Source organism: Theropithecus gelada, chromosome 5, assembly GCF_003255815.1.
Source record: "Theropithecus gelada isolate Dixy chromosome 5, Tgel_1.0, whole genome shotgun sequence".
NCBI classification, from domain to species: Eukaryota; Metazoa; Chordata; class Mammalia; order Primates; family Cercopithecidae; genus Theropithecus; species Theropithecus gelada.
Genome location: NC_037672.1, coordinates 96,804,758 through 96,823,634, shown reverse-complemented (window position 1 = coordinate 96,823,634; position 18,877 = coordinate 96,804,758). Strand labels below are relative to the sequence as shown.

Here is an 18,877-nt window from a genome sequence, read left to right as displayed (position 1 = left end):
ACTCTCCACCATTAAAGAACTCTTTAGTTTTTAGATAGCTTTATATTGCGACAAGCACACTATTTGTATAACTCTGTATTGTTTTAATAAACACTTTGCATTTCTACATCATCTCAGTAATTACACGTTTAAGCATCTGCCAAGAACATTTTCAGGATAATTTAAAATACATCAATACATCATCAAAACACTTTTGGAACACTCAGATGGTTTATAGTTTGGCTCTCACAGAGAAGACTGGATGGAACATCTTTGCTTTTGGATTGGGCTTCTTAGATTATTTCCCAACTCCTTCACATAAGGAAAGTACACAAACATTTTGCTCTCTCATACATGCTCTTTATGGCAGAATTCCAGGCTTCACAGCCACAGCCAGTCCAGCAAGCATTTCAGCTCCCTCAACATCTTTGGCTTCAGTACCAAAATCAAAATGAAATGCTAACTGAGAAAGAATTCATGGCTTTGAATGTGGGTATTTTCAAAAATTCCTCTAGGAACTTAAAATTTATTCTATTTATTGTAATATTCTATAGATTATTTCTATAGCTATTTCATTCTCAAGTTCTATTTATTGCTACTAAAGTCCCTCTCCCACTCTTAATTTTGCACCCCATCCCCAAAAATGCTTTAAAGACTGTTATTTACACACATACATGAAATGTTACAATTTTTCTAGCAACCTTTACAATAATATTAGTCTTCCCATTTTGCCAAATGATTATCCCCCCAAATGAAGAATTTGTACTGAAGATACTTTCTGCCAGTTACAACATTATTTCTTAGATTGAGGTAAATTATTGGCCCATGGAGAAAAGGAGACAGTTGGATCTCTTACAGAGATGCTAGTCTGTCCTTCTCGAGGCTTTGGAGTGATATCTTCGCACTACTCATCATTACCTGTACAATTATATTAGAGATGCCAGTCCTTGCCTTCCACTAACCTTCAAGAGCACTTGTGGTAATTTGTTACATCAGTAAGAGAAAATTAACACACTTCTGTAGCAAACATGGCCGTCTACGGTCTGTGGGTAGACACATCTCCCTCTTTGAGCACAACCTGGAAAAGCTCTCCAGTTTTAAGAAGTCATAAGATTAGATTAGGTTCACCTGGATAATCCAAGCTAATCTTCCCATCTCAAGACCTTTAACTGAATCATATCTACAAAATCCATTTTTTTCCATGTAAAGCAACATAATCCTAGATTCCAGGGGTTAGGAGTGGACATCTTTGAGGGCCATTATTCTGCCTAGCACACAGGGGATTGCTGACCCAAACAGAACCAAACATATCATCTCTCTGGATAAGCTGAATTTAGGATATAGTAATTGGTGGAAATGTAATATAGAATTGGGCTGGCTTACAGAGACACACACAGAGAAAGAAGCAGAGGAAAGTGATGCCCTGTGACCCCTAGAGATTGACAGGGTTATCTTTGGACATTCCAGATGTTGCTCCAGGCCTGCCATGGCCCTCTGATACTAGAACACTGACACTCAATCATGTGACAACTGCTCCTCCCCCCACAGCCATTTAAACTTTTAGAAGGTGGGGCAAAGAGTAAGCACAGAGTAGCTGCCAGATGGTATTAAGAAAGATCTCCTGGCTCTATGGAGTTTGTCCCAAAGTGCTTTTGGCAGTTCATGGAGCCATGTGTTCATGAAGCGATGGAAGCTCATAAGTGGATATCACATTTCCAAATCCATTAGGGCCTTGAAAACAAGGTGGTAGTGGCTATAATTCCTTCAAATGCTCTGTCTATAGGTGTGAGAGAGGTTTAAACAGAAAAATGTATAAAAGGAGGTACTAGGGGAGAAAAATGTTTTCAAGATTATTTGTCCATATGTTGATTGGATCTATACCTCTCAATTGCAACTCATCTTTCTTACTAAATCTTAATAAAATATCTTTCTTTCAAGGCTTCCTCACTCTCAAATTAGATGTCATTCATTTAATTTAGTCAACAAATATCCGAACGATCACCCTGTGCCATGCATTAAGTTAAGAGCTGAGAGTGCACAATGCAAAGACGAAGTAGGGTCTTCCTCTTTTGATTCCATGTTTAACTTTCTCCTGGCACTGACCACTTCCTGCTTCACAGGAGGGTTCTCTATCTTCTCTACCTGAACACAGCCAATCCCACTGCTAACATGTAATCTCTTAAAAAGGAGACACTGAATCTTCTCTATTATTGGACTGCTTATAGAACAGTGCCTGTCCTAACATAAAGGAGCACGAGAATTCAACAATATTTCATTAAACACCTATTCTACACATGAAACTAGGTACAGCTGATGATTTAAATGAAATTTAAAAACATCCCTGACCAGAAATTTCCAGTAGAATTTAGGAGACTTGTCTCTACACTAAATATAAATGGCAACAAAAGGGAATAGACCCTAAAACCACAGGAGGGATGCTAGTATGACAGGGATGGAGAGAAGTGAAGCACAACTGTGAGATGGAGTTAATATACCTCCACAAGGGCGACCTTGTTGGCTCTCAAGGTCGGCTCTCAAGAGACCTTGTGGCTCTCAAAGTTTGGGTAGGATTTGAATGGGCCAAAGAGACAGAGGGAAGAGAAAGAGCATGATGAGCAAGAGCTTGAGTAAGGAATGGATTCCTCTTTGGAGGACCACAGAGATAGAAGCTTCTAAAGAGCATGGGCCTTGTATTGGAGAATGGGGAGAAATAGTTGGATGAGAAGGCTAAAGCCAGGTTATCTGGGGCTATCTCCTTTCCCTTATACCTTTCCAAATGAGAAGCAACTGAAATCGTAGGACCTCCTTTGCTTTTCCATTGGGTGAATGTTTCTCGTTCTTGGTGTGAGTCTCAGTGCCTACATAATTAAAGCTTACTGAAGTGTTCCCTTGGCAATTTTAGAGAAATATGTCCTTTGTGCTAACATGTTCATATTGACAGATTATATCTAATTAAATAGTTGCCTGTATAGTTTTATGATGCCTCCAAGTGTGGGTAAACTCCTATTCTTGGAAAGTCATGAGGATACTTGTTACACTGATCAAAGGGCAATGGAAATGATCCAGTGAGGATTTTGCTCCATTTCTCACAATTATTTAAAATCTACCTCAAATGTCTGTTCCTCTACAATGTCTCCCGAGTCCTTCATTCTGAATAGCAACTCTGTCTCTGTTCCCAAAGCACTAACTGACCCCTGTGATAGGGCACTTCCCAGTCAGGCTGATATGTAGACTTGGTTGCCTGTGTGTCTTTTCCCCATAAACCGTGAACTTCCTTTTATGAATAATAATTGCAGCTGACATTTTGGAGGGTACTCCTATCTGCCAAACTCCATGATGAGTGTTTTACATGGATTTTTCCTTTATTCACTAAACAGTCCTTTAAAATGATGCCATTATTCATCTTCATCTTACAGATAAGGAAACTAAGGCAAAAAAAATTCAGTGAAATAATAAGTCCAAGTACACAGAACAAGTAAGGAATAGGGTTGGCCTGGTCCCAAAAGCCATGCCATCACTGTTGCCCCATACTGTCTCTTGGCACAGGCAGAGGTCATGTCTTATTCATTACTGCTACTCCACTGGACCCAACTTAGTGCCTGACACAGGGAGGGGTTCAGTCCATACTTACTAGTTTTGAGTCAAGCAGAATTGCCAGGCACGGTGATCCCCTTTGCTGTGACTAATTGGGAGTCTGATTCTCTGCTTTAAAGACAACCAGGGTGCTCTCTCTGCCCTACTTCGTTTTTCCTGTTTCCTTACTCCTCTTCCTTCGTAGCCACCCCATGTGAATTCAAAGTTGCAGCTTAGTGCAGACAAAGAGCATACAAGGCAAAACGACCAATGTGGGATTGAGAGAAGAGAAACGAGGAATTCCAGAGGCTGGGGGGGAGAGTGAGGAAAAGAGAAAGTGATTACAATTTATCACTTAACTTAATATTTAACCTAATGAAAACAAAATCTTATCTGGAATTTGAAAGTCAATATTTTGAGGGCTGGTTCAGTACCCTTTTCTTTGTTTTGACAGTCTGAGAATAATCCAATGGGTGTGGCTTAAAGACATCGGTCACGTGTGGAATTGGAATTGGATGTTACACAAGCAACAAAATAAATATCTGTGCAATACATCTGCTTTATGCACTCAAGCAGAGAAGAAATCCACAAAGACTCATCAGTCTCCTGGTCTGCAGAGAAGACAGAAACAACATGAGCACAGCAGGAAAAGTAAGCAAAAAATATATTACTGTTGGTAATATATTCTCATCAGTATAACAAAGAAAGGAATACAGTATTTGATGAATAATTTAAAATTATTATCTAAATTAGAAATGATACACTGAAATATGATATGCAATATACACCTCAATATGTAATGTATACTGAACTGCAGTGGAAATAAGCTATTCTTAAATATCTTCAACAGGAATGTATAAAACCTGTATCTATTAAGTCTTTATTTCCTACATTAAATAAATTTGCAAATATGATAGTTTATTCCAAACTAATGACTGATTTGTAAATCTAAAGTTAGAAAAGTCTTTAATCGCAAGTTATCTTTATAATAAGACACTATAATTCAAATGTGTTATTTGTATTCATATTTTTATGAACACAAGAAAGTTGTCTGACAGAAGTTTGATGAGAAGAATTTGATTCAGAAGACTCAAATATCCTTCAACCTTACTATAAAATATATTACAAAATGCTCTTTGATCTCACAGCATTAGAATCATTAAGGTTAAGCAAGACATCAACATACAAATTCTGATTAAAAGGGGTCCATTATGATACAATTCCGGAAATTTCCACAAAAATCCTATGGAACAGTATCTTCCCCATATAAAAGTTAATATGGTTTCACAGAAAACTAATAATACAATTTGAATAATAATACAATTTGAATCACTTAGCACTAGGAATACAGATATTTGTTTTTTTCTTCTATAAATGTGCGCTTATTTGTTCAATAAGTTTACAGGTGCATGTGGTCATTCAATATAATCAATTGATATTTTTTAATTGTTTAATTACATAAACCTGTGCAACTATTTCCAGTCATTTGTTGTGTTAGGAGTGTACCACACAGTAAAATATCTCACCATGATAATTCAATTTAAAGGTTCTGAGGCTTCTCTCTACGTTGTGTGACAAACAGGTTCATATCAATAAGACCGGTTGGAAATCACCAATAGCCCATTGTTACTGTTCTTATTCCACCTCACTTTACTTCCATTTATTACTAATTAATATTTACATTCCTAATAGAAAATTACTAAAATAAAGAAAATTCAAATTTACCAAACTCAACTTAAAATAATGAGTTCATAGAGCAAAAGTATAAACCAACTATATTAATGAAAATAATAACTGATGAAATAGACAATCCTCCCCTCTTGGGTGCAACATCAATAGCTTAGCTTTTTGACAGCATTTCATTTGTGTTTACCAATCCTGCATTTTGTTTCCCTCAAATGCTAAATGGTGACAATACTAACATCTCTTTCATGAAGTAGTTTTGAGAATTAAATGAATACTGTAAAGCACTTAGAATCATATCTGGTACATGATTAAATATTAGCCACTATTAAATATTAATATTTAAATAAATATTAGCCACTATCATTATTATTGCTATTTAACTTTTTGCTAACTTTTTAACATCACAGAGTACTGAAAATGTGAGGCTAGATTAATTGTTATTCTCTGTACAGCCAGCTTTCAGACCTCGGAAAAATTATTCAATCACTGAGTCAATTGATTCTCAATTATTTCGGCTGTAAAATAAGCCAATAATTCAATAGTACTGTCCTGGTAGCAGCCTTGTCAGGTTTAAAAATAATGCTCATTGTTTATAGCAGCACAATTTGCAAATGCAAAAATATGGAATCAACCTAAATGCCCATCAACTAACAAGTGGATAAACAAAATGTGGTACATGTACACCACGGAATACTACTCAGCTGTAAAACAGATGGAATAACGGCCTTTGCAGCAACTTGGATGGAGCTGGAGGCCATTATTCTAAGTGAAGTAACTCGGGAATGGAACACCAAATATCCAATGTTCTCACTTAAAAGTGGCAGCTAAACTGTGAGGACATAAAGGATAAGAATGATATAAGGAACTTTGGGGACTGAGGGAAAAGGGCAGTAGGGGGAATGACCGATAAAAGATTACATATTGGGTTCAGTCTACACTGCTCGGGTAAGGGGTGCAAAATCTCGGAAATCACCGCTAAAGAACTTATCCATGTAACCAAAAACTATTGAAATTAAAAATCAATCAATGAATAAATTTTAAAATAAAAATAAAAATAATGCATCTAATTTACCCAGCACAGGCCACAATGTGCCTGTCACATCATAAGCACCTAATAATAAGAAACTTCCTACTATTAGTACCTTCTGTCTAAGTATTCTGATATTTATTTTGGCATTGACCATGTTGAACATCCTAAAGTTGAAAAATTTGACAAATAAATAATGAAAATGAATTGGCAGAAAAATAAATCTCAGTTGAATTTTTTAATTATATTTGCAATTATGTTGATTCTTTCTAGAAAGGGCTCTGCAAACTATACATGCTTTACCACAATGAAGATGGTTTTTACAGTACACTTCCAAGCACTAGAAATATATGCTGAACTTTCTTTTTAAGAACATCTATAGATAAGCTCTGCTAGACAGAAATTCAAACACACTGTTTCTCCAGTTTTAAAATATACATGTGTGGGTCTGAGTCTATACACAGACACGTGCGCACACACACGCACATACCACCAACTCTAATCTCCATAATATTTGGCTCAAATCTAAGCTGGAAAGAGTCTCTACACATAAATTAGATTATAAAACAGGCTGTCAAAGATAAGTTTCAAATGAATAGGAAACAAGTAGCGCACAGAAGTGGTGGAGAGAGAAAATTGAAAGACGACAATAAGCAAATAGGGAGAGAAAGAAACATCATCGTACGCAGGAAGGTAAACCCGTATAACTGTTCTTATAGTCAGATCCTTTTGGCCTAAGCAGAAAATTGAGCAAGAAAGCAGTTTATGTTATGTGGACAGAAACTGACTCTGTCAGCAAAATAAAGGTGATTTCTAACTTCATGTGTCAGCCAACAGTTGTGGGTAAACAAGCATTTTCAGGACAGCATTAGGAAATATCAGGAATAAACACCTTCAGAGAAAAATACAACAGCACAAGAATGGCCTAAATAAATATATTCCATTTTTCTCAATATCATTTTACTTTGTTTATCTTTCCTTACGTTATTGTTTTTCAAAAAGATACTTTTATTCTCTTTATAAACCAGAGTACTTCATTTCCATAGAGCTCTTGTTAGGTACCAGACATGGGACCCAATATTACATGCACAAAGATGAAAAGACACAATTTCTGACTTCAAGAGTGGGAAAACAGTGTCACCATCTCTCTGTTTGATTTTCTAGGTAATCAAATGCAAAGCAGCTGTGCTATGGGAGGTAAAGAAACCCTTTTCCATTGAGGATGTGGAGGTTGCACCTCCTAAGGCTTATGAAGTTCGCATTAAGGTGAAGTATTTTGCCATTTGTATTTCATTTTACATTTAAAAAACTCAGAGAATATTGAAATGGAAACATCAAAAAATCCACTAAGAGGCATATCTTATATGATCATCCAGAAAATAAAATTACATTTGTTGTCAAGGAAAGGTATAAATATAAATTTTAAATGTTTAAAAAGTGATCAAAGAGTACATACAGTATAATTCCAGTAAAATACAAAAGAATTTATATGTTTGTACAGAAAAAAATTCCAAAGGATACATATCAAGGCTTCAAAATCAATTAACATTAGATATTTTCCATGTGCTACTTTGCTATTTCTACTTGTTTTTTAAAGCATGCATTCTTGTATAAGACTTAAATATTTCAGAATCAGTTACTTCACAGATTCTTCTAAATTGTTTAATTCAAGAAGGGAAGGTAGAGAACGGTTTTAGACTGATTAACCTTGAGGATAAACCGAATCTTTCATATTTAGGATTAGTAGGGAGTATAGCAAAACCCTGAATACATTTTAGAAGCACAATTTCAGGAATCTGGGTATGTTAGATTTATCTAGTTACAATCTTTTCTGAATCTGAACATCTTCTCTTTATTCTGTAGATGGTGACTGTAGGAATCTGTGGCACAGATGACCACGTGGTTAGTGGTACCATGGTGACCCCACTTCCTGTGATTTTAGGCCATGAGGCAGCCGGCATCGTGGAAAGTGTTGGAGAAGGGGTGACTACAGTCAAACCAGGTACAGGATTCACACTCAGGAAACATGCTCGTTCACGATCCTAAGATTTCCCAGCCTGTATGAGGAAACTGGCAATGAGGGACCAAAGCGCTTGCAGAAGGTCACCGCGCAGCCAGGACTTCAGGGGTTTCCTCTTTCCCTCTCTGCCTGCCTGACTCAAGCATGTATGTCTTCAGGCAGGCATGTATTCTACCCTTCAACCATTATGTACTGAGCATCTGCTAGATGCCAGGCACCAGGTTGGAGCCTGGAGATATGTGAGGATCAAAAGGGACACAGTGCCTACCAGTGTGGCATTCATAATCTAATAACTTCATGTTAGTGTTGCTGAACACGGTCTTCTTCCATCAGGGCCCAGACAACTAGAAATGGGAGGAGGGAAAAAAACATAAGTATGGAAACTGTTCTGTGCTGAGTTCACAAGGTGGAGGCTACACGGCTACAACTGAATAAACATGACCTTTTCTTAGGTGACCTATGCAGCCACGTCACCAATCTCCTCTTCCAACATGGTCTCTCTTCCTCAGCATGGAATCAATGAAACTGACTAGGTGAAAGAAAATGAAAGAAACATAGAAGGAGCCATCCACCATCAACAATGTCTGCCTTATTACCTTCAGCCATGCTTAAATGTGACTGGTTACAGATTACTAATTATAAAGAGAGAATAACTAGGACATTTCCATACCATCATTTTCACATAAATTTTACCTACAAAATGTTACGGGGTAACCATTTTTCTTGGACTTGTGGAATAGGTAGCATAAGTAATTAAAAATAAAAATTATGTTTAATTCTAAAAAATCACTTTCATTTTATTTTATTTTATTTTATTTTGTTTTATTTATTTTGAGACGGAGTCTCACTCTGTCACCCAGGCTAGAGTACAGTGGTGCAATCGCAGCTCACTGCAACTTCCACCTCCCAGGTTCACTCTATTCTCCTGCCTCAGCCTACCGAGTAGCTGGGACCACAGGCGCCCACCACCACGCCTAGCTAATTTTTTGTATTTTTAGTAGAGACGGGGTTTCACCATATTAGCCAGGATGGTCTCAATCTCCTGACTTCGTGATCTGCCCGCCTCAGTCTCCCAAAGTGCTGGGATTACAGTCTAGAAAATCACTTTAGGCACTAGTTTGGACCTGCCACTTCACCAAATACTTATTTGAACTGTGAACAGAAAAATAAAATGAACTGTCCAATTTGGGTTTCAGCTCCTACTAATTCCTTTAGTAGTAATAAATTAATAACTACTAAATAATAACTAATAACTGCTAAATTACTACTAATAATAACTACTAAATAATACTAGTAATCACTAATTAGTTAGTAATAAGTTAATAACAAAATGACACCCTTACTTTTTACCTGTGCTCACTCCACTATAACAGGAAAAGTAGATAATTCACAAATTACCAGCTAAAAACATTTCAAAGTCAGTTCTTGTCCTAAAAGTACCTAACTTATTGTGGAGGGTTGAAATTTCCAGAGGAATTTCTGGAATTGTTCTTTGTCCCATTTTTGATAGTTTTCCTCAAAAAAAGAACTAAGATCATTTTAAAAGCATTCATTTCATAATAAAGATAAACCTAGTCACTTTGAAAAGAAAAGAAGTAGTTCAAAATTCTCATTTTTATTGTAAATCAAACTATAACAAAAAACAGGTCTTATCAACATCTAGTGGCACTATTATACCCTACTTTCAACTACAATTTATATTTCTGCTTACATTAAGATTTAAATAGTTAAGGATTAAATTAAATGTTTGTAAAGCCTCCAGGAGAAATTGATACACTACATAAAAGTAACTATTAATACAGTGGAAGCAATTTTTCTAATCCATGTTTTCCCATATTTGCATTTCCTCTCTAGGAATCTTCAGGCACTTATAAACCCAAACTGGAAACAAGGCTGTGGCAGGCAGTGACAAATGACGTAGTTGTCATTGAACTGTATTTCTTGGAGACTTTTAAAGACACATGCTTCTAATGTTTCAAAGACATGTGAGCTTTAAGTTTATGCTCTATTAATGCTGGATAGAAATTGTAAAATAATTTGTTTTATCCCTCTCCAGGTGATAAAGTCATCCCACTCGCTATTCCTCAGTGTGGAAAATGCAGAATTTGTAAAAACCCAGAAAGCAACTGCTGCTTGAAAAACGAGTAGGTTTCTGATGCTCTCCCTGCAGAGACATTGAGTTTGCACGTTAGTTATGCTCCTGTCTCATGCCTTTGTGTGTCTGTGTATTGCACTGCCCAGTGTGAGCAATCCTCGGGGGACCCTGCAGGATGGCACCAGCAGGTTCACCTGCAGGGGGAAGCCCATCCACCACTTCCTCGGTGTCAGCAGCTTCTCCCAATACACGGTGGTGGATGAGAATGCAGTAGCCAAAATTGACGCAGCCTCACCCATGGAGAAAGTCTGCCTTATTGGCTGTGGATTTTCAACTGGTTATGGGTCTGCAGTCAAAGTTGCCAAGGTAAGAATGACAACGGGTGATAAAAACAGTTACATGCAGACTGTCAGGAACCCAAATGGAAGCAATTTCTCCCAAGAATCAAAAGATTATTTTTGTAGATTTTGAATGTTGGCTAAGAATAGAAACACAATCCAGAAAGAATTGAGAGCACATGCTAGAAATTTCATGGTTTATCAGATTAAAAAGTTGTTGAGAGTTAAGAAAATGTAAAGATTTCATTTTCAATAATTACTCTTCTGTATTTGCTCTTTATGAGATCATGAAATATTAGGCCTGAGAACTCATGTAGTAATTCATTCAACAATTGGAGAGCACGTATACATGCCTCAGGCACCAGAGTTTCTGCTAGGTTCTGAGATAGCAAAAGTAAATGAAATGAAGCGTTTGCCCTTGAGGAACATCAAGTCTGCGGATCCTCTACTCCCAGAATTAGGAGCAACAGTAGAGTCCAAAACCTCACCTGATGCACTTCCACACGAAGGCTCACCCACTCTGTGGATTCTTAGACGGAAAGTAATGAAGCTTCAGTGATGCGTAATTCACTCATTATGGGATTTCACTGCTAAAACGAACTCCCCTGCCATGAACACACACATATATTTCAGAAGTGGTAAATTTCAAGCGAAAATTCTTTAAAGGCTCCTCGTCTGAGTAGGCTGAAAATCTAGTAGTATGCTTTATTTTATGAAAGCAAGGTCCAGAGTTATAAAGATATTTGACCACAGTCTCAGTGCTGAGACTAAAATATCTTTTTAATATGAGAGCTGAGATTAAAATATCTTTTTCAAATATCCTGCTGAATCTTAGCTCGCAATACATAATTATTAGTGTTTTAAAATCACAGTCACGAGTCTTATATTTTTCTAAGTAAGGTAGAAAATAGTGTTGTCCCCATAGTATGAATAACACTTGGTGAATGAATGAGTGAATAGACACCCTTAAGGGAATATAAGGATGAGATTACTTGGGACAAGAAAGCATGTCACCCACAATGAAGACTGACTGTGGGAGACTAGGTTTAATAAATAACCACTAGCCAACCAAAAAAAAAAAAAATTCAGAAGGCATCTTTTCCAAATTTCTGACTTTAGCACTTAGTATCTTGTTCAGTTGCCTCATCCGTGCTAGCAGGTGGTCAAAGTGAGCCTACCCAAGACAGAAGATGAGGCTACTCATAACAGTAGATTGTATTTATTATTGACATATAGACAAATGTTTCATTACTGTGTTGTTCACTAGTGTATTTTTAAAGCAGGGATATACTGGTCACAACTACTGAACATAAATGAACCAAGGCGTTAATTACAGAGGGTTTAAGTGGAATATTTTTCAGGCTCCTGGAGTAGACTTTTCCACTTATTTTATTTTCCAAATATTGCCTTGGTGTATGTATGAGATATTGAAGCTGACTATCATGGGATTTCAGCAATCGAGAGTCCCTTCAAGACTGTAATCACTGCCATCTGGATCTCAAAGATCATCCAGTCCCCTGGTTTCCAGCCTGACTTTCCCATTGGAGTCACCTGGGAACTGAGTTCCACCTGCAGAGATTCTCATTTAATTGATATGGGCTGTGACCTGGACAGTGGGATGGTTTGTAAAGCTCCCCAGAAGAATCTAATATGCATCAGTTTGACAACCACTCAACTAGTTCATCCCCTTGAATTTAAAAATAAAGCAACTGAAGCCAGAAGAGATTTTGATAAAAGGTTGGACAGAAGAGTCTGAGTAGCTCTTGATAAACACGTAGGCATGGCACTTTATAAAGCTTAGGCACTTTCTAACAATCATTACTTAATCCATTTTTGCATTTTCTCAAAACATAGGTCACTCCAGGCTCTACCTGTGCTGTGTTTGGCCTGGGAGGGGTCGGCCTCTCTGCTGTTATGGGCTGTAAAACAGCTGGAGCAGCCAGAATCATTGCGGTGGACATCAACAAGGACAAATTTGCAAAGGCCAAAGAGTTGGGTGCCACTGAATGCATCAACCCTCAAGACTACAAGAAACCCATCCAGGAGGTGCTAAAGGAAATGACTGATGGAGGTGTGGATTTTTCGTTTGAAGTCATCGGTCGGCTTGATACCATGGTATGTACCATGACATGCCCTGAGATTTCTGCCTCTGCAACCTGGAGGATGCATTTAGGCAGCAAAATATATGTTCTATGTATAAAGGATATTTTTAATGATGAATGGAAATTTCCCATCATCTGTTACCTGACTTGTTTAATTTTTGTTATGAGAAATCTTTTCTTCCATCAACTATGCAAATCTGTCTCAAGTCATATTTCCTCTAGAGGAAAAGATAAGGGCTTGTTTTTCTTAACTGAGCAATTACAGATTTACTTTATTAATTTTTAGTTAAAAACTGTAAGTTCAAGTAAACATAAATAATACAAATTCTGTTCTCAAATTGAAATGTTTTATTTTTCTCCCACATTCTTAAAAAAATGGCTCAATAATTTTGCATATGTTCTTAATAAATTCCAAATTTTTAACATGTTAGTATTTGGCCAAAAGAAATGAGCAATTTTAGGCCAACTGCTGTTTTATTAACAACAATATGCCCTAAGGAAATTGACTGCTTTGAGACATCACTGTATTTTATCACAGAACGGGACAGTGCCTGGCACATAGCTAGTACCCAATACTAGTTGGACTGAATACTTTGAAAAGTCAATAGTCTCTACTAAAAATACAAAAATTAGCCAGGTATAGTGGTGTAGCACATACCTGCAATCTCAGCTACTCGGGAGGCTGAGACAAGACAATCACTTGAACCCAGGAGGCGGAGGTTACAGTGAGCCAAGATCGCGCCATTGCCCTCCAGCCTGGATAACATAGTGAAACTCCGTCACAAAAAAAAAAAAAGGAAAGAAAAAAGAAAAAAAACAAGAAAAGTCCATTGACTTTACCATCCCCCAGAATTTAAAAGCTATGCATCTCATAGCATTGCTTATAGATTATATGAGACAACGCATGTGATATAGTTAGCACAGTGCTGCCTGTCATATGGTAAGCTCCCAATAAATATCAGCTGTCTTTTTTTTTTTTTTTTTTTTTTTTTTTTGAGACAGGGTCTCACTCTGTCACCTAAGCTGAAATGCAGTGGCATAATTATAACTCGCTGTAGCCTCAATCCCCTGGACTCAAGCAATTCTCCTACCTCAGCCTCCAAAGGTGCTGAGAGTATAGGCATGAGCCACCACACCCAGCCTCAGTTGGCTTATTGATATGAAATATTATTTCTAATCTTGCAGTGCTTACGTCGTCTTTGGCTTATTACATGGTATTTCTTCCAAACAGTTACAAATATCAATTGCAATGGGAAACACATCTCTAGCTATATTTCACCTACCCAGAATTCTCTAGAATCCTACTCAAAAAGTCTCCAGAAACCAACAAATTTCCATTGCTGAGGTTTTCTAGAAGGTCCAGCAGTGTGGGTAACAGGGAGTGGCACCCTAAGATCAAAGCTCTCAGCAGCCTTTGCCTGTTACAGATGCCACAAAGGAATAAAATGTCAAAAGAATTCAACATTTTCCAGGGCTACAGCTTTTCTCCTTATGCTCTTTTTCTATATTTTCATTCATTTTCTCATGTGGAACTCGAGTGTACCTTATCTCAAGATACCAAATGTCTGACAGCCACGTGTTCTGAGGATGTGTGGTCTTCCAAAGGTCAGAATCCAAAATCAAAGAACTAATCATTATATACCTATGGGGATCCTAAACCATTTTCTAACTACAGAACGTGTTCCAAAAGCTGACTGGAAAACATTTTCTGAACTGTCTCTTGAGGTTTCCAAATAATCAGTATATTTTAATGTAAAACCAATATGTATTTGGGGAAATAATAAAACAACATTTAAAACATGCCCATTTGAGAAATGGACAGTAGAGTAGGAACCCACTTAAGAGGGAGACCATCAGTGGACAAAAGACAAATTTCAGTGATATAATCGTTTATCTTATTCACAATCAACGTATCTGGTTGAAAGTACTGGCTTCAAAATACCTATGTAATGAATCAATGAAAAATGAATTAACTAACTCACAGATCACCTGAGAATTACGTGATGATGAAATTTTACGCTTTATGTATGTTTATAATGATGTCTGCCTCCTTATTCCTTTTTTAGGAAGAATTAAGTGCACTCCAATTTATTCATCCATTCTTTCATTAAAAAAAAAAAAAAAAAACACTTTCTGGGCATTTCCTAAATCCACAGCACTATCCTATGCAAAAAAAGGGGAATGAAGGAGCAAAAGACATAATCTCTTTCCTCTACACACTCACAGTCCAGCTAAGCCTATTACATGATATTCTGCATTTTGAGTAGGAACTATGCCACTCCACGTTAAAGATGCCAAATATTCACTTTATTCCAGATGGCTTCCTTGTTATGTTGTCATGAGGCATGTGGCACAAGCGTCATCGTAGGGGTACCTCCTGATTCCCAGAACCTCTCAATAAACCCTATGCTGCTACTGACTGGACGCACCTGGAAGGGGGCTGTTTATGGTGGTATGTAGCTGGGCTCAAGTGCCAAATTCTCATTAACATCAATATATCTCCACTTCTACAACTGACAAGTCAAGGTTTTGAAAACAAATCAAAAATAAATTAAAATTCCTTTTCTATCTACAGTCTCCAAATCAACTAGATATGGAACTAATGCAGACAGAAGGTCCCAATATAAACTCTTCTGTTGTCACCATAACCCAGGATCTTTCATCTCCATCTGTTTTTGTATTTGTGACTGTGTAAGAAGGCATGGACATTTTTAGTAGAACATGGAAATCTACCACAATATTTCATATCTATGCCCAAATTTAGACAACTGATAAATTTGCTCCTCTACTTTGGGCATAAATAACTATACTATTATTTCTATGTGAGAGACAAAAAACTAAGAAACTTTGTTTATCTCTGTTTTTTTTTTTTTTTTTTAAGTCAAGGCACCATAAAAGCATATTGAAGTCCTCTATCTCTTCTTATCCTCAGTTATAGCAGTCTGGAATGAAGCACCTTTTCTAAATTTTCATTTATTTGGAAAATCTCTTCAATTCTTCTACTGACCCTGGTCAAATCCAACAATGATACTGTCTTCTTTTCAGGCTTTAAGAGTAAAGAAGATATCCCAAAACTTGTGGCTGATTTTATGGCTAAGAAGTTTTCACTGGATGCTTTAATAACCCATGTTTTACCTTTTGAAAAAATAAATGAAGGCTTTGACCTGCTTCGCTCTGGGAAAAGGTAGAGTTTAAGTTAGTTTTCTGTTTTGCTTTTTTTTTCTACCACAGGGGATTGTCTAGCAGAGAATGAAAAAGGTGGAAGGATGAGAAAAAATAGAGTCTCTTGGTTTTCCATTACCTGTTTAGTCTTTGCATGCAGCGCTTGTAGGATCATACTGTGAAAGCTAAAACCAGTTGCTTTGCATTTCCTATTCTGCTGAAGTCAAATTATGTTGATTACTGCAAATCTGAATGATCTGAGCCACTCAGCCTTCCTTAAAAGAGAACACTCACATTTGCCAAAAAAAAACAAAAAAACAAAAAAAACCCACAAAAAAGCAAGTCTATTTAAACAACCATAATTATAACATGGTGACTTTGAATCCTCATCCTTCTACCTACATAAAGCTGACACTAAGTGTCTGCATATTTAAATAATTTTCAGGACATCCTCAACATTTTCATTGCAAGAGTAGGTGGAACTACATTGGGATTGTTTTCTAGGTAGATAATACTAGTTTTTCTCTTTTTCTTTTGTAGTTTAAGAAAACTTTTTTACCAATATAAGTTATCATAAAAGAGAAGAGTACTAAGCACTATTTTAAATGTTTGTCGTACATTTTCTCCGAAGCTTAGAAAAATAAGCCAATTCTGTTTCCTATCTCTAACATTTAACAGTTACAACCAGCTAATAAAATGCATTTTGTCACCTGCATTTACATGAGGCACAACTGGAAACAGGCAGTTATATCTAACCTTTGTCTTCTAGTCCAGAGTCTGAGATTTTTCTGCTATCCCACACTTATTTTCATGAGATTTTCAACTTTAAATAGTATTTCTTTGGCATTCACATAATCATTATACTGGATACTATAACTGACAACATTCTTGAGGAAGGAAAGAAACTAGCACTCACAGACGACCAGCTGTTCTACTAAGTATCTTACCTGCATTATCTCATGTGATTCCCAAACGATGCTCCTTGTCAGTCTCTATCTCACTATCTTAGAGAAGAGAAACTGAGACATGGAGAAGACATGACTTTGCCAAAATCATCAAGTGGTAAGAAGGAGAGCCAGGATTCAAAAGTAGGTCTTGTTATTAGCAAATCTATTCACTTTCTACTGCCCCTCAAGAGTGCGTGTACATATGGAAAACAGTAGTCATCAAAGGTTAGTTATCATTGTCATTATTATTACCATTGACATCATCATTGGGATCATCATCATAAGATTGAAAAGATGATGGTAAATATAGAGATGAACAAAACCAGAGGACAGTGTTGAGCAACATAAGAAGTCATGAGGCATGCCTAAATTCATTTTATGAGAATGTCATATAGTAATATGCATATGTAAATATGATTAATCCTATCAATAAGCAAAGATTTAAAATTGTAATATTGGGGGGCGGAGCAAGATGGCCGAATAGGAACAGCTCCAGTCTCCAACTCCCAGCGCGAGCAACACAGAAGACCGGTGATTTCTGCATTTTCAACTGAGGTACTGGGTTCATCTCACTGGGGAGTGCCAGACGATCAGTGCTGGTCAGCTGCTGCAGCCCGACCAGCGAGAGCTGAAGCAGGGCGAGGCATTGCCTCACCTGGGAAGCGCAAGGGGGAAGGGAATCCCTTTTCCTAGCCAGGGGAACTGAGACACACAACACCTGGAAAATTGGGTAACTCCCACCCCAATACTGCACTTTAAGCAAACAGGCACACCAGGAGATCATATCCCACACCTGGCCGGGAGGGTCCCACACCCACGGAGCCTCCCTCATTGCTAGCACAGCAGTCTGTGATCTACGGGCAAGGCAGCAGCGAGGCTGGGGGAGGGGCGCCCGCCATTGCTGAGGCTTAAGTAGGTAAACAAAGCTGCTGGGAAGCTCGAACTGGGTGGAGCTCACAGCAGCTCTAGGAAACCTGCCTGTCTCTGTAGACTCCACCTCTGGGGACAGGGCACAGTAAACAATAACAAACGCAGCAGACACCTCTGCAGATGCAAACGACTCTGTCTGACAGCTTTGAAGAGAGCAGTGGATCTCCCAACACGGAGGTTGAGATCTGAGAAGGGACAGACTGCCTGCTCAAGTGGGTCCCTGACCCCTGAGTAGCCTAACTGGGAGACATCCCCCACTAGGGGCAGTCTGACACCCCACACCTCACAGGGTGGAGTACACCCCTGAGAGGAAGCTTCCAAAGCAAGAATCAGACAGGTACACTCGCTGTTCAGAAATATTCTATCTTCTGCAGCCTCTGCTGCTGATACCCAGGCAAACAGGGTCTGGAGTGGACCTCAAGCAATCTCCAACAGACCTACAGCTGAGGGTCCTGACTGTTAGAAGGAAAACTATCAAACAGGAAGGACACCTACACCAAAACCCCATCAGTACATCACCATCATCAAAGACCAGAGGCAGATAAAACCACAAAGATGGGGAAAAAGCAGGGCAGAAAAGCTGGAAATTCAAAAAACAAGAGCGCATCTCCCCCGGCAAAGGAGCGCAGCTCATCGCCAACAACGGATCAAAGCTGGACGGAGAATGACTTTGATGAGATGAGACAAGAAGGCTTCAGTCCATCAAATTTCTCAGACCTAAAGGAGGAATTACGTACCCAGCGCAAAGAAACTAAAAATCTTGAAAAAAAAGTGGAAGAATTGATGGCTAGAGTAATTAATGCAGAGAAGGTCATAAACGAAATGAAAGAGATGAAAACCATGACACGAGAAATACGTGACAAATGCACAAGCTTCAGTAACCGACTCGATCAACTGGAAGAAAGAGTATCAGTGATTGAGGATCAAATGAATGAAAGGAAGCGAGAAGAGAAACCAAAAGAAAAAAGAAGAAAAAGAAATGAACAAAGCCTGCAAGAAGTATGGGATTATGTAAAAA

General features: G+C 37.9%; 1 protein-coding gene across 1 annotated transcript in view; it reads left to right on the top strand.

Moving 5' to 3' along the window:
* Positions 1-4,120: 4,120 nt before the first annotated feature.
* Positions 4,121-18,877, top strand: part of LOC112625324 (alcohol dehydrogenase 1A) — a 21,974-nt gene continuing 7,217 nt past the window's right edge. The window contains exons 1-8 of the mRNA XM_025386591.1: positions 4,121-4,203; positions 7,430-7,531; positions 8,129-8,267; positions 10,342-10,429; positions 10,527-10,746; positions 12,573-12,833; positions 15,137-15,272; positions 15,866-16,004. Of these exons, the coding sequence (XP_025242376.1) occupies positions 4,186-4,203; positions 7,430-7,531; positions 8,129-8,267; positions 10,342-10,429; positions 10,527-10,746; positions 12,573-12,833; positions 15,137-15,272; positions 15,866-16,004 (1,103 nt within the window). The 5' untranslated portion in view covers positions 4,121-4,185. The remainder of the gene's footprint in view (positions 4,204-7,429; positions 7,532-8,128; positions 8,268-10,341; positions 10,430-10,526; positions 10,747-12,572; positions 12,834-15,136; positions 15,273-15,865; positions 16,005-18,877) is intronic.